Genomic DNA, 22,739 nt, shown 5'->3' with positions numbered 1-22,739 from the left:
CATAATAGTAAAAAAGTAATAAAATTTAGTACATAGCTCATTTGGCATATATCCAGTCTAGTTCAATTGTCACCAGACTGGAGCATATATACTAGACACAGTGGTTCCAGCTATTTTTAAACAAATTACCACGCAAGTCTTATGTAAATCCCAACGCGTTTCGCCTCACTGGGCTTCTTTAGGGGAGTATAGATCGAAGGACTGTGCGGTATTTAGATAGTTGAATGGAAACATAAATGGTCACCTTAGTTTTAGGGACGTAGGTAGGGTAAATCACTTTATCATCTTTAAATAGACCCAAAAAATACATAATTATAATTTAAAAAGGCACTTAATCTTTTGAGACAACAAAACTGCTCCCTTTAAATTTGTATGTTGTCCTTAAAGGCTAAAGAAGGAATTACGGGTGAGTTTACTATAGCTACTGGCCAGGCCAGCTTAGGCCAAAAGCCAGCATGGTATAAAACTTGATGAAGAGGGTAAGGTCAACTACCAGACCTGCATCTCAAAGTAAAGATTTTTTTTTACTTTTTATGGATCATCTTTACTTGTTTGTAAAAATTACTTCTAGGTCCGGTCAATCATTTACACATCAAAAAATAGCTATATGAATTTGCAGCTACTACTTTTGTTCTTTACACTTTAACCAGTACAGCTATTATTTAAATGAAAAAAATCTTTTAAAAATCTTACATTTATTAAATTGTTTTTAATGCAGTTAGAAAATTGTAGCTGCAATGTGTTTTTTTCCCTACCACTGGTTGCTTAAGCATTGCTAGAATAAATATTTTAAAGTAACACATTTTATAAACTGGTATTATTTCTACCAGTTCATAGAAAGTTAAAGAATTGGTACTTGGAAATAAGATCATAGACCGCACTGTAATCTTGCGCTTTACAATGGATAATCTTTGGAAGGATTTATTTTCTGTTAGGTGACTGCCCTCTAGATGTTAAAAATAAAACTGGAAGCATTTGCCTATTCTGTAAATTGAATTCATGTTTGAACTGGATGCTCTTTTACAAAAAAAGTTTTAAATAAATGGAAAATAATAGAAGAGAAAGAAATTGAAAAAATGAACACTAATAGGCAAAGTAAAGAAGATGTTAAGTTCCACTATCTCAAAATAATTTGGTAAAACAAAAATTGTTACACAGTTCACAGTAATATATTTTTCATACCACTATATAATATACACAATATATTAAAAATGCTGAATCCCTGCTGAATATAATATATATTAAAAGCAATGCAAAAAATTATTCTATGTACTCATAAACAAACAAACTCACATATAAAATGTATTAAATACCTATGTAACTTTTTTAAAAAACTGTATTTGATAATAATAATTTTATAATAAAAGCAGATATCATTTGAAATGTGTTTTGTCTATCATAATATATAGAAATTGGTATATCTTATATTGATATATTTTTGTATATATAAGCAATACTAAAATAAATACACTATTTTCGCATAAATTAACACCACTTTTATAAACATTAGATATATTATATTAAAAAAATTATGAAGAGATAATTATTTAGTAATAACATAACTAAATATAATATTTTATATAATAAATTGGCAAATGTTAATATTATATAAAAGTTAAAACATAACATTTAATTCTTTTCTCAAGGGCACACACGTGAATTTCTTTTCCTTAAGTATTTTATGTCTCAGGGCTCTCTAAAATTTCTGCTGTTACGACAGAAAAAGGATGTTCTTAATAAGCTTTTCCTGTGTGATGTCACTGAGTTGTTAGGCTTTATATATAGTGCAAAAAAGTTGGGAAGCATCTGAATCCCAGAGCAAGAGGACAGAAGACAGATCAGATTTTGACATCTCCCCAAGCAAGAAAAAAAGAGGCATGTCCAGCACCAGGTCAGGCAGTAGGCTGGGGCTTTTCATATTTGCCCTGTTTGGTCTAAAGGTCAGCCTTGCCTTTCCCAATTCCTCTCCAGTAATTAGTTCTGGATGGGGGAATCCAGACAGACTGATGCACCTGTACACAGCCACAGAATGGAACAGTTTCCACCTGCAGATCAATCACGATGGGCGAATTGATGGATCCCCACATCAAACCATTTACAGTGAGTAAGACATGACAAAAATGTGTTAGCCATAGAACAAATTATGTGTGTGTTTTTTTTAAATAATTTTTCACAAGAGAGAATCCAAAGAATTTTAAGAAGTCCAGTCACGAGAAAAAAAATGTAGGCTGCCATTGCAGATCTCTTTTAATGAAAATTCTTGTTCCCTGTCTTTTATAACTGGGTTTTATTGAATTTTCGCTTAATTTACTAAAATAATTTGTCACCTGCCAAAAGAATTTTCACAAAGTTTAAAGTGAAGCTTTGCTGACTTTATCCATCAATTATATGCAAATTTTATTTATTTATTTTTTTTTTTTACTTTACCTGGCAAGAATTTTCTGCATATTCACTGGCACTGTATCACTTTTCCTATGTTTTATATTTTGTCTTTATTTTGTCTTTTATTTTATACTTTTCTTTGACTTTCTTTTCCTGCATGTTTGCTTCTTTGTGTCTTTGAACTGCTAAAGCTCAAGACAGCCAGGCAATGACAGTTTTTTCCGAAGGAGCCCAGGCTGGGCCACTCATGTTTTTTTTCGAGTTATAGCTGCTATTTAATACAACATTAAAGACATGGCTGGTAACATATCATGTTTGCAATTCTAATGCAAACCGTTAAAGAAGTAACCAGGCAATTTAAAAGAAAACATTCTAAAGCAGATTAGTTTAGTCCAGAATTATATAAATTGTATTCAGTATCTGTTATTTGAGAAATTCTTTATTCATTTAGTTTTATTACTGTTACACATCCATTGTATGCCCAGTAGCCCACCAACCCAAGCTGCTGAATTTTCTATGCAGTAAGATCAGCAGGGAGGAGGAAGCTAATTAGCCTAAGTATATGATTTTAGGAAGACATCCACATGAACAAAGGGAGAACATGCAAACTCCTAGCCAGTGGTGTCCTGGCTCAGATTCTTACTTTGACCCATTGCTGCAAAGGTGACAGCCACTGATCATACCTCCTTGGTCTTATTTGGGTCCACTTAATTAATAGTTAATTGTAGCTGTATTCACTGCAATAACTCAATCAAGTGCAATAGAACATTTATTTATATTTTTAAATTTTAAAGAGGTAAAGGAAAAAATGAATTCCTTTAATAAATGAACCCCAAAGTTGATATTTTAAGAAAAATAAAAATGAATAAATATACAAAATGTTTCTGTTGAGTACAATGGATATATAACTGGAAAGTATGTGTATAATACAGATCATTGTTTCTCATCCAGGTTTTTGTGGAACCCTAGGAAGGTAACTAGGGGTTCATTGAACAATCAGCAATTTGTTCCTCTTAGGTCAGTTACCACTAACATCAATTATTTTTTGGCTATCTGTAAGAATGGCATTCTTCCCACTGGCTGGCAGTGTAAGAGGCATTCTTCCCAATGACAACTATACTAATTTACTGTATGCTTTGGATAATATTATTATTGTCAGGGGTTCTCTAAGACCTGAAATTTATTTTAAGGATTTTGATAATAAAGTTTGAGAAAGGCTGATTTAGACCACTCTGCCCAGTTGAATAGATTGTAAAAAAAATAAATGATGCTGAATAAGTCATTGGGGTTGATTTTCTAAAAGAGTTTGCTTCTTCTATAGTAAGAGAAAGAAAATAAACCATGGAAAATAAAAATGGAGATTTGAAATTTTAATTTTAATTTTCTAGAGGCTAGAAACATGGCTATATATCATTACTTTGTTATCAAAATACTAATAGCACTGTTTTATTTCCAAGGAATGTGGATGTAATGAAATGTTAGAAATACATAAAAAGGAAACTGATTATATATAGGGAATATAAAAATGCAATTTGTGCTTTAAAATATTTGAAGCTTGCATCTATATCTTTTATTCATTAGGTGCACTAATGATTAAATCAGAGTCTGCCGGTAAAGTTATCATTACGGGAGTCAAAAGTGGGCGCTACTTATGTATGGACAGATTTGGCAATGTTTTTGGATCAGTAAGTATTAAAGCAATACTTGTATACTATAACGTGTAATGTACTACATGTATGTACTAAATATACAGAGATTTTTAACTGTCTTTATTTCAAAGAAGTACATATATTTCACATGTAAGCATTGTTACAGCACCATGGACAGTTTCTGTAAAATCTGGAAACAATAAGCATTGTAGGTAGCTTCGGCCCACAAAATTAGTCCAGCCAATAAAACCTTTATGGATCTGCCATACCTTTGTGAAGGGTATATTATCCACACAGTCACCAATTAGCTATTGATCAGGTTCTAGCATTGCAGCAAATTAAAATATAGACATTTTCAAGTTATAATTAAAGTTTCTTTTCCAGAAAAGTATAAAAAAAGGGTCCAATTACATTGCTTCGCCTTCCTTCTTTTCCTGCCAATCATATTGCTTGATGATTATTTAGAACAGCATTTCTTTCCATCTGAATTTAAAAGACAGCTGTGAGCAGAACAAAGAGGCAGAACTTCACTTACATGCACCCTTCCCCATCGGCAGCAGCTGCTGTTGAGGGTGCTGGATGACCAGTCACACATTATTGGCAGCCAACCTAATCCACATATATGCTTTTCTAGCACAGTATCCTTAATCTTTTCTTTAATGTCAGGGATTACCACCTTCTGAATCTATGTGTACACTTTGTAGGGTTTTTTTAATTCAATAGGGATGTCTTGATAGGACAGGGGTTAATAATAAATTATGTGTTTTTCAGCATTACTTTAGCTATGATGACTGTGTATTCAAGCACGAAACTTTGGAAAATCGTCATGATGTCTACCATTCCCCAACACATAACTATTTGCTGAGCCTCAGAAAGCCAAAACAATTCTTCCGCCCAGGAATGGACTTACCACCTTATTCTCAGTTTTTATCCATGGAGAACAAGATCCCCATCACCCGATTTATCACTCCAGAACCCGTCCGACACACAAGAAGCACTGACCTCTTTCCTGACCCCTTCAACATTGGTCGGGAAAAGAAGACAACCCTGAATTACCCAACACCCAAGAATGCACAAGACGTGATACCGTATTATAACCAAGAGCCAGTAAGACATAATAACCAAAAGGTGGACCCTGATGACCCATTAGGCGTAATTAACCCTAGAAAAGAGCACCCACGTCAGCCCTACTACAAAAAGTAACATCTTTTCCAGTGCAACTAACTAGTTCTAAACAGACAAGAGCTTAAAGTGATCCAGCCATGAAGTTACACTTTGCATGCTAAATATGTCATTACAATATATGAAAGTAGTTATCCATTATGCTGTCAAGTAGTTTCCCCATTTGTAAATGTAAATAGTTCTGAAGTTCTCTTCAACTCCAAACAGTAGCCCTGATTTATTAAAGCTCTCCGTGACTGGTGAAGGTAGACTATCATAGGAGAACCTGAATGATCCAGGTCTTGATTAGCATAGGCAGACAGAAGTGTTGGAAATTGAAGAGAATTTTTAAACCTTTTACACATGACATATTTAGCCTGCAAATTGTCACCTATTGACTGGGTCACTTTACTCAATACTTAAATTAGGTACTATAGCAAGGTTCTGTCATGGAATTAAACACTATTGTGTTTTGGCTCTGATTGAAGAAGCCTTTCCCTAATTCAAGTGCCACAGGACTGTGGTTAAAAGGATTAGCTAACAACTCCAAATCTAGCACATGAGTTAAGGAATGGCCCCTTCTTCAAAGCCTAAACTTGGTTCAGTGACAGGGTCCCTGTCCCCAACAGGTTACAAGTATTGAAGGTCATTCTGACTTTATGTGCCTTATGGGTAAAATACAAGACTTAGTCATGTCTAAAACTTTGACACGACAAAAAACTGTCTCTTCATTGTAGTTTATAACAAAGGAAGCATTTTGTATAATTTTTCAATTCCACAAAGAAGCTGAGAAGTATACTGTCTGAATTTTATGTATAAGGCACACTGAAAAATATAATGATTAAAAAAAATTGTACCTATACAAATGAAAGCAAAGATATACTAACAGTTCTGCTTTAAAGAAATTCTGACATTTTACTATACAAGGCAAAGACACATAATAGTTTAATAACTTTTCAAGTCTACATTTAGGCAGTGATAATAGAGGGAAAAATCTGTTACTTCTAGGTATTTGGAGTCGGTAGCTTATTCTTTTTTCCCTTTTTATTTGGCAGTTCTGTTGCTTGGTCATCATGATAGTCCAATAGGATAATAAAACACATTTCGGTTATAACATACTCCCTTCATCAGGAGTAGTGTAGATTACGATGAAAGAGCAGTCTCAAGTGTATTGTATGTTGTGATAGAACTGTCCACCTTTCACCCCCTCCCCCAAAATAACAGGATTTAGACAGCCTAAAAAATCTGAATTGAATTTGGACCTAACTCCACCCATCCACATCCTCTGAATAATTGTTAGTCTTTGGATTTACTAATATGTAAAGTGTTGTGCCTGAACTATTGGGGTACCTTTGCTTTCATTTGTTAATATGTCAACGTGCTGAAAAAAATTTACAGGCTGTCCTTGTTGACCTCACCTGAAAATGTTAGTTGCCTGGTGGTCATTCTGACCCCAGCTTTAGGACTTTCTGAGCTTCTGACCCAAAACTTTTATGTAGATCAGAACATCTAAATTTGCACTGCAGTGACCCAGAAAGTATTAAAGGTATCTAGTATTTTCAGAAGAAACTTAAAAATGGCAGCCACTATACTTCTCTCCTTACAGATTTCCTTTATGGTGTATGAATAGCCAGAACTTTTTTTTACCTAACGTTAGGACCCCAGTTTTTTGGTTTTTTTGGTCTGTGTCCTGAGTTGTTACCAGAACAAGAAGGAAGAGTTAATCTTCCAGTGGGGACTCTTGTCTGGTGACTTTTCTAGGACAGGATGTTACAGAAATCACTCCATAGGGATGCGATGACTGGTTTGATTAATAAAAACTAAGAAGAAAAAAAAAGAAGACCAAAAAAAAAAAATTTGCTATACATACACTGAACAGCGTATTGGCGTATACAGGGCAGTGTTGGCCTGTATCTTAAAACAGTCAAGATACATAACATTTTTTCAAGATTTAATACATGTACAGTGCAAAATCAACACAGGCTATAAAATATTTTACAACAGTACACAAATCCACAATATACATACAATTTTACATATTTATGTTGAATCGGTTTTTAATGGATAAATGTTGCAATGAACAAATATATATACTATACATATATATATATATATATATATATATATATACATATAGATAGATGTTCTTTTTTGGGCTCTACCTATAAAACAGGGAATCAGAAATTTCTTCAGATATCTCTATATGGCTGCCAGGTCAATATGTTTCAATGACAGTAATTGATTAAGGGAATATTAGATTCCCTGTTTTATATATATAGCCCTTTGACTCAGCCTGATCCACTAAAAGAATCTTATGCATAAAAGTGTCTAAACAGAAAACAGACAAATGATATGATTGATCACCTTGGGGGACCAGAATTGCTCTCTTCAGACACCTTTATATAGGATCCAAATTTTTAGACATCGGCCTTCATGCCCCCCCTTGGCTGGTATGGGGTTGATGTCACTTTGGAACGTTGCACTAGATTAATATAAAGGACCAGAGTGTTCTTTGTTGCTAGCTCAAATAGTCTATTTATTTAATATTTATCTGTGAGTTTAGGGATGTAATATGGGATGAATGATAATGCCAGATGAAGATGAAAAGCTAAACTGTAAATACATTTTTGCTGAATGATAAAAACATTTCAAACTGTAATGCCATAAAGGTAAGGGTAATTGTGAAATATTTGCAGAGGTGCTAATTGGCTATTATACCCAGACCTGTCAATAACATCCAATGTAGACTAACAACCAAATGCTGTCTTCATGGCTTGGTCACACTATAGTGCATGCAATGACAATGAAACCCGATTTACAGCTTGTTACCAATGTACATATTGTATTGTGCTGTATTTTGTTGCATTGTCATTCATTTCTAATTGCACCTCAATGCACATATACAGTAAAAACTACATAGACTATAGTGCACCAGATGGCAATGCTGTGTGTTTCAGCTACTACAACAGCGAAGCTGCAATAGGCTATGTTGCATTTTTGTTAAGCACATTCTGACATTCTGTACTGCATGGAAACATGCTGCAAGTTATAAAAAAAAACAAAAAAAAAAAACAAAAAAGGAAGAAAGAATATTGCAGTACAAATCATTCTGCCAATGTATTGCCGTGCTGTGCAGGTAAAATGTGCAACGCTCATGTGTTATGTGCACAATACCACATGTGCTGTGCAAATGCCTCTTTAATATGTGAGGGTTAAATGTGTATGTCTTATAGTGTGACCAAATTTCAATTGTCTCACCCGCAGCAGAGAATGACAACTGGGTTTTTTGCAATCTGTAAAGCCTATAAATTAAACCTGGCAAATTGACCTAAACAACACCTCTAATAATCTATTCTCTATTTCGCAAACCTCAATGCATGTTATCTCCTAAGAAACTTTATCATACTTGACACTACTATAATACTTGTCAACCATTCACAAAACAGTAAAAAGGGTTTACAACTGAGGTTGTAATACAGGGTTGGAAAAGTTTTTTGGCCACTAGGCCATTTATGGGGTGGGCGGGAGCACACCAGCCCCAATGGCTATGCCCACCACCAGGGAACACCCCCTAAAGTGAAATCCCTCTCTCTCCGTATGCATTGCGGAGGAGAGGGATTTACCTTTAGGAAGCTTTCCCTATTTACCGCGGCGGCGGAAGTATCAACGCCAGCCACGGTAAATAGGGGAGCAACTGCAAGGGGACGGCTCTGGAGCTCTGCCGGAACGAACTACCCACTAGGCTGTATCTGGCTTAAATGCCGGAGTTTACCGACCCCTGTTGTAATAGAATACCAGGCACCTTTTTCAAGAGGTGACACAACTTAAAGCTACAGATTTTTTTGAAGGAACATTTTACATACAACTTTTTTTTATGTTTATTAATATATCTAAACTGAATGAGCAGACATGTCAGTGCTTTGTTTGAGTGAACTCTTTTTTTTTGTGGAGCACCAAGGGCTTCTAATATTGATTGCAAATTGAAATCTTTTAACATATTATCACCACTTTGCACTATTATATAATATATGTAACTGTTTTTAACATCTGTATTATTTGTTAATGTTTGTGGGTTAAACTGGTGCCCAGATGCCTTACTTTGTTATATTAAGAATATTTTTATTAGCTTGTGGCCAATGTACATGTTTTTTTCCATTTTTTTTTTTATTAGAAAAGGTGTTGTAACAGGCTGGGCTTATAATTTGGATTTTATCTGGCAATAGGTCTGAGAACAGATTAAACAGGGTGTATACAAATGACCAGGAAAAAACAAAAACTTTTTTTGTATTTTCATGGGCCTTTCAATAATGCTGAACACTGCAGTCTGCTGAAGTGAGTTCTATGAGAAACAAATACACAATGAACTATTTGCATGTATGCTGATCTTAATTTAGGTCACTATGAGTTAGCAGCTCTCCATGCCTCTCACACTCTTTAGGCTTTCCAAGCCTTTCCCTTCTCTCTTATAATTATAAATATATTATTGGATAGTACGTGAGAGCCTAATAGAGAAGACTTTAGACCAATGTAAAAAAACAATAAATATATATAAATATATATATATATATATATATATATATAAATCCTGTTATAAATCCTGTTTAATAAAAAAAATAATAATATATATATTGGCAGGTATATTAAACCTTAAAAGTCCATTGAAAGCTCTATATTATTCTGCCTATACAACCCTTTTAAGTTACTTTAATGCATTTTTTGACATTTTGGGGGATACGCAGTGCACAACTAAGCTGGCACTATAAAAATGTTGTTATCCCATTTGCACGGATCGTCATTTTCACTGTATGCAATTTAGAGTCTATAAGCTTTAACACTTTTACAGATAAGCTCTGCCTTTTGGACACGGCCCTGAAATTTTCAGGGTCAAAATGTGGAAATATGTGCCGGGTGTCTTGCAGCCTTTAGAAGAATTTTGCTCTTTTTTGGGAAGGGTTGCTTATTTATTTATTTATTTTGTAGTATTGCGGGGAAGACAAATCCTAGATGTATTTATAGATATTTATGTTGTATTCCACAAATGATGCTTTGATTCTATGCAAATAAATATAGTATCTTCACACTCTCAATTGCGTGATGTCTCTTTTTATTAAGTAAGTAATTAAAAAATCTATGTTTCTAGAAAGCACTATATAAAATGACTCAGAATCATTTAAACCATATCCCAACATTCAATGTTCCGAGGACACATTTCTCTTCCTCAGGAGATAAAAAAAGTCAAAAATCTAAAATCAAAATATATTATAAAACAATTTCAGATATACAATGTGAAACAATGAAAGCAACAATCAGTCAAACAAGAAAATGTTGCAGTTTAGCACCCATATATGTTTTTTTTTTTTATTCAAAAAATAGGGAATTTAAAAGGCTGAAAAACAATTTTTCCATTGATTAAAACATTTATTGATTAACATACCACATCAGTTGTACATACACATTAAAATCATATACATAAATCTCTCGGTATTCCTAATTGATCTTTGTTCATTCCTTTCCATGTTTTGTGGAAACAGTCCACTTTATCAGGAGGAAACGATAAGAGAGCTATAACACATACACATTACCAATTGATTTCTGTGTGCCCAAAATTACAACCCAAAAACAAACTTATTTTCTATACAAATCAAAATCTAACTTACAATTTAAGGTAAAATGGTCAGTTTCATGATTGTGTGATCCCCTTAGGGATTGGGTGCGGGGTCAAAAAGTGGCAGGATTTTTTTTTTTAATTCAACCAAAATGGGCAAGTTCAACTATTTTAACCATTTAGATGAATACACCTATAATTCAGAAAAAGGGACAATGCTAAATTCAATGATAGCAGATCAACTAGGACCTCAAAAAAGAGTCAAATAAGCATTCATTCTTTCCTTACAAGCCCTCCCAAAAAAATCACCTATTTGTTAATAAACTCAATAAGTTGACATACTTCAGGGCACTAATACAAGTGATTGTTAACATATTAAAGGATACACTAATAATCAGCATCAAAGATAAATCACCCATGTGCTTTTTTCTATTAATATTCTGCCCAAAGGTTAAGCACCCATCAATTGTTGCTGTCTTTGCTGGCCCAGGCTTTGCATATTACATATTACACATATTTAAACACTAGATTTAATGTAAAGTCCAAACCTGGTCCTTCATATGCCAGATGTTAACATGTTCTTACAATATGAAATAATAAAAAAAACAATAAGCATAAACAATAATAAATAAGTAATATTTATTTAAAAATGTGTTCTAACTTTTTTTGAGTGCAGTCAGTCTGTGTAAAGGCTGTTGGTTGTGTTTTACTATTTCTATCTAAACACTAAAAGACAGCACAGTTGTGTCAAGGTATTGTTCTCTCTATAGAAAAACTCCATTTCCCACCCTTCCTTGAACTGAATATCATGTAGGTGTGTTTTTACTCCAGTAGCCGCAGCTCTGTATTGCACATTGGGGTGGCTACAAAAAAAAAGACATTCTGAAGGTAGCAAGAATTGTAGCCACATGCATTAAGGATATGCAGTTCTTTGCAAAAATATAAGGTATTTATGAGGGCTGTTTATATATTTGTAGAGCATTTACGTCACCCAGCCGGATCGGGTGAAGGACCCCGCCGGGGGGTGTACCGGCCAGAGCCGTGAACCATGTTGGGGGGGGGGGGGGGGGTTGTGGCTCAGACCTGCAATGGGAGAGTGGGTGGGTTCTGGCATCATGACGTCACTCTGGGGGAAGTTTCTTCCCCTTTGATTGACACACGGCTACCCATGCATGCATGGTCCGGAGTCCGTGCATTTAGCCTCTGATCTCCCCAAACTATGGTCTTCAGGTCTCATCCTTGAGCTGATCTTCCTAGTTTGCCTTTGTAGAGTGAAGTCTCTATCAGATAAATATGACACCACTATGCCTTAGTCTAATGATGGAAACCAAAGTTCATTTCATAGCAAAGTCTGAGTGTAATGGCAGAGGAAGTAGTGGTACCTTTAGTATGTCATGGACAGTTTTTAAAACCTGCTAAAGTGGATGTAAACTCCACTACTGGCACTCAGGGATTTGTCTTGCTGTACACATATGATCAGCATATTGGCACATTATGGAAGACTTACCTCCCAAGGTGCCCGCCTCTAGCACTGCAATGACTGCGACTTCCCTTTTTTGCCTTCTTTTTGGTTAGAAGTCTTTAGCCATCTTCATTATCCAGGTGGGGTTTATGTGAGCTTGCACTTCTTAGAATATTCAATAATGAAAAAGTTCTTCCAGGTAAGCTGAAGGATCTCCTGCCAATAAAAAAGCCTGCCAGTCAGGACTTTTTTCATAAGTGGAATTTATTTGTGTTTTAATCTACTCCGCTCTCCCCTATATTTCATAAATAACCGACCCCCTGTTGTGCTAATTACCGTAGATAGTAATATTATGTACTATTAATATTTACACACATTTCTCCAACCAATAAAAAGTAGGAAAAATGTAATATAAATTGAAATAAATTCAGTCAATTCAAATGATAATATCAGGCGCAGTCTTCCACACATAAATCCGTTCAGGTGCAGAATATATCTTTATATGTTTTTACCCTGAGTTTTATGCTTTGGAAACACATTTTGCTATTTAACACTGGTTTTCCTGTAATTCCCAAAGGGAATGCAATCACAAGAGACTTAGACCCTTTTATACAGAACGATCCAAGAACATTTGTTTTATGTTCTCCATCTGACTCCTGAACTGCCTCTAATGTTATATTACACTCTTTATGCGGTGCCCATATCAGGGATGTCTCTCACCAAAAAGAATGGAAAGCTTGTGCAGCAAAAAAACATCAAAAACATTTGTTGGTAAATCGTACCATAAAAAACATGCATTTCAATGTGCTTCTCCGGCACCTTTATGTGCCAAATCCTCCAACGCTTTCCTGAGTACACAGAACATTTTCTGGGAGCTTTATGTGTAATTCATATCCTTTATCAAGTGCACACTTTATTTTTAACAATGGGCAATAATATATACATGTAACATTAATGTGCTGGAACAGGATTGAATTCTTCATCACCCCATCCAAATGTAAGTCTTTGAGTGGAGTTATACATTAAAGTGTACCTGTATATGGTTTTAGATGGTAAGCTCCCCTGGGTAGTAGGCATTGTCAATTCTCCCTTGAGAAGAGACATATAAGGGGGGTATGATCACCCTGTATAAATATATAAACAGTCCATATAGAGAACTCTCTTCCCCATTATTCACTTTGAGATCATTACAAAGAACAAGAGGGCACTCTTTGCGTCTGGAGGAAAAGAAGTTTAAGCTCAGGATAAGGAAGGGATTCTTTACTGTAAAGTCTGTGAAAATGTGGAATCTCAGGAAGAAGTTTCAGCAACTACTATAGATTGCTTTAAGAAAAAGCTGGATGATTTCTAGAAGCACAGATTATAACTGGGTATTAGGGCTTTAAAGTAAAAATACCAGGAACTGTTAATCCAGGGAACATCTGATTGCCTCACGGAATCAGGAAGGAATTTTTTTCCCTAATGGAGCAAATTTTACCAGGGGTTTTATTGCCTTGTTTATTTCCCTAGTGGTTGAACTTGATGGACTTTTTCAACCTAACTATTTACCTATGTGTCTAAGAATTCCCAATGCTATGCAATACTAAATCTATAAAGCTTAGAAATAGACACATTTTTAAATCCTCCAGCACACTGTTTATCATCTAAGATTCACCCAGAATTTAGTAGGGGTTCCTTAAACAGGTGCCTCTCAGGTCAGTTTAACTGACACCAATGATCTTTTAAGGGTGGCATTCTTCCCATTGATCATCATGCTAATATACTGTGACCTTGGTTATAGTAATTAAGGAAGGGGTTGAAAAGGCTGAGAAACATCATCTGTATGTTTAGATGTTTGCCTGGAGTTCAGCTTTAAAAGTAAATCTCTATATCTATAGTGAGTATAAACTGCCCTCTTGTGGTGTACCCAAGAAGTGCAATACCTTTTTGATTAAAAAGAAATGTGTGCTGTAAGCCAGAATGAAAACTTGCCTCTGTGCAATAGCTTCTATAATAAAGACCAGTCACTTCTACCCCTCTCCTTGTGCAGGGTGACTGGTCTTGTATCCATCCCCTTGGAGAATGGATTTTCTGCAGATTACAGTGGGAATACCTGCTGAGTCCCTCTAACAGCTGTCACTGTTGCTTTTTTATGATAATATTTAGGTTTGCAAAGGCATTTGTCCACAAGTACTTTTATATCATTTGTGGCTATGGAGAATATATTTAAATGACATTTTTGTGCCCTAAGTTTAGCTTTAAAGTTTCTAGAAAGGGAGCAATGGGTGTAGTCACCGCTTGATTTAATTTAGGCATTTTATTTTACCACTATGTGATTCTGCTCACATTTCCTGTGGTGTGTTATGTTTCATGCATAACTGACAGAAGAGGAACCTGTCATACATTCCTCACCGGACCAAATATATTTCCTGTGAATTACTGCCAGGAACAGCGATTTAATAATACCGATCTCATAATTACCCAGACCGTGGTAATGGGATATGGCTAAAACCCATTTAAAGAAGGCCTAAATAAGACCTAAAGGTACATTTTAGTCAAATGTGAAATTTCTGCAAGAAAAGGAAGACCTTATGTGAAGAAATATGAGGGCTGCCTCTAGGAATGCAAGTTGTGCGGCAATAGAAGACAATACATTACTCCTAGGACAGGTTTATGTTAAAGTGTAAGCTATCAATTACTTTTCCTATTTGCCCCTTATTGTGAGAAATCTTGTAGGTTGACGGTCTTTAGAGCTCTGTGGTTTACAGATCACCTCCCACCTATGTTATGGTGAGGCAGAGGTGTTACTGGCAGGATCACCAGGTATAAATAAAGAGGAAAGAACCAATGCAACCATTACTTCTCATCTTTGTGCTAGCTCTTTGTGCTAGTACAAATTGGATCAGCAACTGATGAATTCTTATCCATATCCACTAAATGATGTAAAACTGAGCCTGAGAAAATAAAAGGCATCACCTTTTCTATCTAGAAGCAAAATGATAATCTTTCTTTTCCAGTGTCCACATCAAAAAATGGCAGAATAAATCTGTAGGGCTTACCACTAAGGATAAAATTAGTAAAGGTGGCTCAGGGTCATTTAATTGTTGTTCTATGTAGAAATACAGAAAGGACTTGAAAATTGTCTTTGGGTTCTTCACAACAAGAAATCAAAGCACTGCTTTGCTGTGTCATATAAGGGAAATGTGTTTAAACTTCCTGCCCAAGAAAAGCAACATAAAGAAAAAAGGCATAAGAGAAATCTCAGCCAACTGCCCCTGGAACAGGTGTCTCCACTTGAAGCTTTTGCCTTTTTTCTTGTTCCGAAAACAGAATAGGCTTTATCTCTTCCCTGCTATATCAAAATGTAGGTTTGTGGATTTAAATATAGTATACTCAAATATAAACCAAGGTACCCTTTTTTGTAACAACACAGTGTAATTCTTTGCCCTAAATGCATATATTCATGCTATCTAATTTTTGTGATATTTAAAAGAGGAATAAATGAAAAAAAAATACATCACATGGGCTCAGTCTATTTATTTTTTTATCTTTTTTACATGTTAAACTATTTTTGTGTTTTCGACTATGATGGGTCATTTGCTCCTAAATGACCTTTTGTGCATTATTTTTAGCCATCAGTATATGGTACTGTGTAAAACGTGTAACAAATTTTAATAGTGTCTCCAACAGAAATAATTTTTTATACAGTTTATATGAGGACACTGCCATCCAGAGATGTTTTAGTGTAATTCGGGGGAAAAATCTTGGTTTATACTTGAGAATATATGGTAAACCAACATTTGACAGGCAACTGGGATTTAACAAAATACATGGGAGCCAATCAATCATTTATGTTCTTTATTTGTAATAAATTAAATATATTACAAAACAACAACATGCTATATAGTAAAATGAACTCAAACAACTGTCAATGAGAAGACTACAGATCATATCCAGTAATACATCTTGGAGAAAATTTAGGACCAGACTGATTCAAGCCAAAAATAGTCTAATCTACAATATATTGTCACAGTATATTATATCTTTATTACCTTGGATTATGTTCAGAACTATTGTATCCTATATTTGGATGCTATATAATGTGGAAGGCTTCCTTCTTTTAGTCTGGTGGCAGCTACTTGCTAGAGAAGCCCTGGTGGTCACAGGGGATTACAGAAAGAATTTTGCTACCTACAAGTAGCATTCCTTCCATGGCACAGTCTTCAGATTTCATGTTTACAGTAATAAATAAAATAATGTTAGCCACCATATATTTCCATTACAACCTTTCTGGTGTTCAAAGGTCACCCATGTTTTAGTAATCGCCATAAACCCCTTTTGCAGACACATCACCATGAACAGAACACCAAGGAAAAAACTAGGATTTTCCCTCAGTTCCTGTCTAGTGAAACCATCGCCCTTGGATTGACGTACATACACAGTGATATTGCTATATAGGCATAATGTACAGGGACCAACTGCTGGCCGGTCAAGTACAGGTAGTCCCCGAGGTAAGGACATCTGACATACCGGGGGTGGTTCACATGACTTGCAGAAAAAATCTTTTGCTAAACAGTGGAAACTGAGCTCTTCTGCAACATCTTGTAACTCTTTAATGACTAAGACAAACTCTGCAATTTTTTCTTTTTGCATATCAAAGCACAGCTTACTGCAGTAGTTAGTGAATGTCTCCATAAAGTTTTTATTTTAGCTTTGTTTGTACAACAATTTTGTACAACAATTTTATACAGTAACTAACACCACTCTGCCTAATAATATGTTGAGACAAACATCTGTCCTAATTGCATTTATTAAAATAATGTACCTGTTCCCCCTTACATACAAATTCAACTTAAGAACAAACCTACAGTCCCTATCTTGTATGTACCACGGGGACTACCTGTATACCTAGCACTACAGACACGTGATTGGCAAAGCATAGGTTTTTTTTACGTTAAAATGAGTTTGGCTAAACACTGACATACTGGCCCAACATCTCCAGCCAGCCAAACTTTAATTGGATATCAGTTAGTCATTGAGAGCATCACTGAATGATATGTGTATTTATTGGACAAGCTTTATTTCTTAAACTACCCCTCCGCTGCAACTGTGCAGATGTAGCAATAAGTGCAAGTTTAATTATCTGATGTTTACATGTTAGTACTGCTTTACTTGCTATCACTCTGAATACTGATCGCAAATAATGTGCATCCTAATCTAGTAACAAAAATGTAACAAACTGCAGCTTAACTGTCCTTAGAGTTGTGGCTGCATTTTTTTCAAATCAACATTTGCTAAAATACAGAAAATTTCTGCGGATCCTGCAACTGCAATTATCAGCTTTCCCTGCAATTTTCCCCTTTTCCTTTATATATTATTGATGGGAAAGTAGTTATTATTATTAATATTAAACAGGATTTATATAGCGCCAACATATTATGCAGTGCTTAAATGGGGATTGCAAATGACAGAATAATACAGACAGTGATACAGGAGGGGAGAACCCTGCCCCGAAGAGCTTACAACTTAGTAATTGTAGTCCATTTCAGGAAAGTCCTAAGAAAGAAGCAAGTGCATTCACCCTGGGATGGGATGTGTGTTACTGGTAGAATCACCAGCTAAAAATGAAAAGCAAGTTTAAAGGAACTTAATGTAGTTCCTACAATAAAGGACTGCTACACTGCAACCCCTGGATATACTGTAAATAATTACGATACCCTCCTAAACTAAAACTCAATACAACCGAACAAGACGCATATGATTAACGTTTGTTTCACAGTCATTGCCTGCGCATCAACAATAAAGGTATATTAGCCCTTTAAATATATTTACATGTACTGTTTAAACAAAATAATGCATTATGCACAGAATGAAAAATGTCAACATAAATAACAGCATTAAAAAATATATATAAACCAGTCCAGAACTTGGTGATTGAAAGACTACAAAACCAAATACAAAAAGTTACCTATAGGAAAGAGCTCATGATGTCTAGGTAGAACTATCAATAGAAGGGATGGGTTAAAAGATTTTTTTTCCATTTATATACCTTCTCTGTATATTGGGATAACATCCAATATTAAGGGACAAGAAGTCATGTGTGAATTGGGAAATAGTTGTGCCTTCATTTCTAATATGACTTTCCCCTATGAGTTTTTGAAATATATAAATGTTTAGCATTATGTTTGAGTGGCATAGATGGCTCAGTGGCTGGTACTCTGATCTATGCAATACTGCAGCCTAGGACCAAACCCAAGACACTATCTTCAAGAAGTTTGCAGGTTGGGTGAGGGTTACCTCCAGACTCTCCAGTTTCTCAACACATCCAAAAACATACAGTTAGTTTATTTGGCTCATCTAGAAATTATCCTTGGTAAGTATAAAAAAAAGGAGCAAAACCAAAGTGCTGGGTGTAAAACAGATGAGTGATATAATAATAATAATAATAATAATAATAAATACATAAACAATATGTAGCATTTTATTTATTTTAAATACTGGATTTATATGCACAACAGAGGATGCTGTAAAGGCTGTGCAAGTAAACATTTGGGCTATCATTTATGGAGGTTACTAACAGCATTTGTGCAGTACAAGGAACAAGTTTTCAAATGGGCATAAAATCTGTCCTTTATTACAACTGCTGATTAAAACATTTCCCCTCAAAATGTGGACATGACTGACTTGTGCAGGTCATAGGCAGCATTCAAGTGCATCTGAACATTGCCTGGATGTATTTACTTATGAAGGGGAAGCCAATCAATATACACTGTACTGGAGGGCAAATCTATAAAAAGGGAGGGAGACAATATTTATCTACCGCTATGTATTTTGTGGGACTCTGCGTTGTTTCTGTACCCACCCATGAGGTGCCTTGCTGCCCACACATTATCAGGGGCTGTGCCAAGGAGGAGCTCTGTGTCTGCCCAGTTTCTGGGACTACAAATTTATTTAAGCTTGTGGTTCTTGAAGTCAGAGGTGGGCGCACACAGCCATCCTACCCACCAAGTGCCCCTGGTCCTGGTTTTGTAGGATGAGATAAAAGAGATACTATAGATTGTATGTTCTTGAATACTGAATATTTGGATCAAAATATAGTTACTATCACTGTGAACAAATAACAGGTTCACTTTTTATCACCGATAAACGATAGCAGAAGGAGACTGCTTTCCCTTTTAAAAACTTGGCCCAAAAACCCTTATTTCATGTTACAGTTTAAAAAAAGAAAGCCCTCAAAAGGATGTTGCACACAATGACATAATAAATAATTTTAGTGAAAACCACTATTCATTTTAATTTTAAATAGAAGCATCAGGGAATAGTACACAGCACACCTGACCGTGCTGCGTGTGTCCAGCTCCCAGCATGCCCAGGGACACACAGCCGAAATGAAAAATGGCATCAATATTGATCATACAACATAGTGGCTGGTATCTGCATTAATATCTGCAAGGTGATCGTGGCGATTAATACAGACGCAGCGGATGTTAGGTATACTGCGCTCTCCTGGCTTTAGGCTGATAATAAAGTGGCTGATTCCTGTGTTAGGGCTGACAGAGAGTTCTCGTGATTTTTTAAGGTCAGGAGGAAACGTAAAATGAAGATCCTCAACAAAATACTTGATCCAGTTTCTCATGTACGCCCCGTGGCTCACCAACAGAATATTAGCATCCAGCGTGACGTCATTGTTACCAGGGCCGTCAGGTGGAGTCTCACTGTCTTGGTTAGCAAAGGGAGAAAGGTCTACATTTAACATCTTCTCTCTGCCTGAAGCACCAAGTCCTGACTGGTCTCTGGTGCTTGCTTCATCCAATACCAGCTGGCAGAGAAACTCAAAAAAATCTTTGGCACGAGCTCTGACCTGGAAAAGAAATACTTTTTAACCAAACATTTCAGAGCACAAAAGTCCAGTACATTCAAAAGTGGTCTACTCACTAAGTAAACACATACAAATTTTTAATTTTCTTTTTTTTCATTATACTTTAAACCACTAAACATGAAAGCATTCTGGCCTTTGCGGCGCTAGATACCAGGTTCGAATCCCGGGCATGGAACTATCTGCATGGAGTTTGCAGGTTCTCCCTATGTTTGCGTGGGTTTCCCCTGGGTACTTCGGTTTCCTCCCACATTCCAAAAACATGCAGTTAGGTTCATTGGCTTCCCCTCAGAAATTGACCCTAGACTGTTTTAAAGACATATGACTATGGTAGGGACAGATTGTAAGCCCCTTTGAGGGACAGCTAGTGTCACGGCTATGGACTATGGTGTAATAAAATGACTCATTCACCCAAACAAATGAGCTGCTAAGCAAGGCAAATCAAGCAATACCTGTACCCCTTCCTTTTCCCAACATGCAAAGCTTCAACATGACAGAGCTTTGGTCAAAGCTTGGTGGCTCTCTTTAGTCCCCAACAAGCTCCTTTTGGTCAATCCCTGCTCATCATTATGATCATTAGCTGGCTGACAGGACAATAGGAATATGATGGAGGCAGGAAGGGACAGGCAGGTTCAATATTATCCCAAGGGCTGAAGCTTTTAGAATTTTGTGATAAATCTGTTATGCTTCATAAATACATGTTTTTGGATATGCATGTAAAAGTAAAATATTATGGTCCTTTGCTCCTTAAAATAAAGCTATCTTCTGTCTGGATTTAAAGGTGAGGTCTTGTTTGGCTTCATTAAGGAGATAAAAAAATAAGTCATTTTTGGTGGAGATAAAGGTTTGCAATAGTGAACAATTTCACACTATAATTGTATGTAAAATGATAATTTTTATCAGAAAAAAAAGAGATTGTTAAAGAGAGATTTGTTCCAAATCGTATAACTGTGAGGGCAACATTGACATCTGCAGGCTAAATGAAGGTACTACAGAAAACATTAAGGGTAGAGGAAGCATTATTCCCATGTACTAATCAAAGAAGGGTTATGATGTTCTGTGAATGATACACTAAGTATAAGAAACACTATTATAAAGACCAATACTGAATGGCTTAGGAAAGGTTTCATGGCAAGCCACTGAGATAGATTAACGTAAATGGATCGTTAAAGTGTAAATGTGCAAAGTAGAAAAAATCTTGGCACTATATGCACACAACATATATAGCATGACCTGATTAACTGTAAAACACCTCCCTCTATACATACTTTCATACCATAAGGTGTTTTGTAGTCCATTAGTGGAGAAGCCGGCAGAGCTGACAACACTGCTTGGGATTTCAGTTTAGTACAGGCAGCGATGTCAGCTCAAACAGGAAGGTAGGAGCTCATTTGATTTCTGGCAGATATTTATTTGTATTTTAAACTATCAATCACTGCATTGTATCAAAAGTAAAAGTAACTTACTACCCCCACAATTTACCATGGTTGTATCACAACCCATATGAAAAGATGATCTCACTGGGCTGATATAAACAAACAGTTCTCCCTTTAAAACCTTTAAAGGAAATCTCCCTGGCTGGGCTCCCAGACTACTGGCTGACTTGCTGATTCTCTGGACATGATTTGTTAAAGCTCTCTAAGACTGGAGAAGATAGACTATCATAGGTGACACTGGGTGATCCAGCAAACGGACAAATGCCAACTAAAAGTAAATGGTTTTTAAAGATCTATTCCAGGTTTGTTGGATCACCCACGATAGTCTTTCTTTTCCAGAACTTTAATAAATCAGACCCTCTGTCTTTAATACTTTTTAGGTCACTGACTTAAAACTATTATGAAGCAACAAAAATCAGAACTACTGATCTGTTCTTGTCAGCAACTCTAAAGTACTAAATTTAAACAATCAGTAAAAAAGCTAGAAAAATTTTGAACAATGACAAAAATGTTTTTAATGGTGGGTTTAATAGTGCAAATTACATTGGCTGCTTACTATTGTATTACCAAACAAGCAAATGTTCCCAGTGTGAGAATGTTACCTGGTCCAGGGTCTCTCCCCCAGGAGGAGTGTATGAAGGACACTGCTCCCCTGATTGCTTTGCCATAGTTTTCAGCTCTCCAAGAGGTCTTCCCTCCGCTATACCATATTTCTGAAACAGATGAACATCCATAACATGTTATTCCTCTTTAAAAAAAAGAATTTAGAGTGGCTTTATATTTTATTTCGAGAAAGAAAGAACTAGAAAAGAGGAATAGACCAGAATAGGAATAGAGAGAAGAGAGAGCATAGGGGAGAAGAGAAGAGAGCATAGGAGAGAAGAGAGAACATAGGAGAGAAGAAAAGAGAGAGCATATAGGAGAATAGAGAGCATAGGAGAGAAGGGAATACAGAGCATAGGAGGGAAGAGAGGAGAGAGCATAGGAAGGAAGAGAGAGCATATGGGAGAAGAGAAGAGAGAGCATATGAGAGAAGAGGATAGAGAGCATAGGGGAGAAGAGAAGAGAAGAAAATAGAGAGGATAGGAGAGAAGAGAAGAAAATAGAGAGCATAGGGGAGAAGAAAATAGAGAGCATAGGAGAGAAGAAAATAGAGAGCATAGGAGAGAAGAAAATAGAGAGCATAGGA

At 35.9% G+C, this 22,739-nt stretch overlaps 2 protein-coding genes across 2 annotated transcripts in view; one reads left to right on the top strand and one right to left on the bottom strand.

The window, feature by feature from the left end:
- Positions 1-1,633: 1,633 nt before the first annotated feature.
- On the top strand, positions 1,634-10,279 carry FGF23 (fibroblast growth factor 23). The gene is made up of 3 exons (XM_072400374.1): positions 1,634-2,100; positions 3,964-4,067; positions 4,803-10,279. The coding sequence occupies exons 1-3, from the start codon at positions 1,878-1,880 to the stop codon at positions 5,232-5,234; spliced, it is 759 nt and encodes a 252-aa protein (XP_072256475.1). The 5' UTR covers positions 1,634-1,877; the 3' UTR covers positions 5,235-10,279.
- A 5,802-nt stretch (positions 10,280-16,081) lies between these two features.
- TIGAR (TP53 induced glycolysis regulatory phosphatase) overlaps positions 16,082-22,739 on the bottom strand; it is an 11,604-nt gene continuing 4,946 nt past the window's right edge. The window contains exons 5-6 of the mRNA XM_072400373.1: positions 22,153-22,263; positions 16,082-20,099 (exon numbers count right to left, since the gene is read on the bottom strand). Coding sequence (XP_072256474.1) covers positions 19,650-20,099; positions 22,153-22,263 — 561 coding nt within the window. The 3' untranslated portion in view covers positions 16,082-19,649. The remainder of the gene's footprint in view (positions 20,100-22,152; positions 22,264-22,739) is intronic.

The sequence above is a fragment of the Pyxicephalus adspersus genome, chromosome 2 (genome assembly GCF_032062135.1).
Source record: "Pyxicephalus adspersus chromosome 2, UCB_Pads_2.0, whole genome shotgun sequence".
Lineage (NCBI taxonomy): Eukaryota > Metazoa > Chordata > Amphibia > Anura > Pyxicephalidae > Pyxicephalus > Pyxicephalus adspersus.
The sequence above is the reverse complement of the archived record's forward strand: the minus strand, read 5'-3'. Positions and strand labels throughout refer to the sequence as shown.

What these genes read in the sequence shown, in the direction of transcription:
- FGF23 (XM_072400374.1), top strand. Translation starts at nt 1,878, where the DNA reads ATGTCCAGCACCAGGTCAGGCAGTAGGCTGGGGCTTTTCATATTTGCC. An exon ending in CCCACATCAAACCATTTACA is followed by an intron (nt 2,101 to 3,963) that starts GTGAGTAAGACA and finishes TTTATTCATTAG; the next exon opens with GTGCACTAATGATTAAATCA. An exon ending in TTGGCAATGTTTTTGGATCA is followed by an intron (nt 4,068 to 4,802) that starts GTAAGTATTAAA and finishes TGTGTTTTTCAG; the next exon opens with CATTACTTTAGCTATGATGA.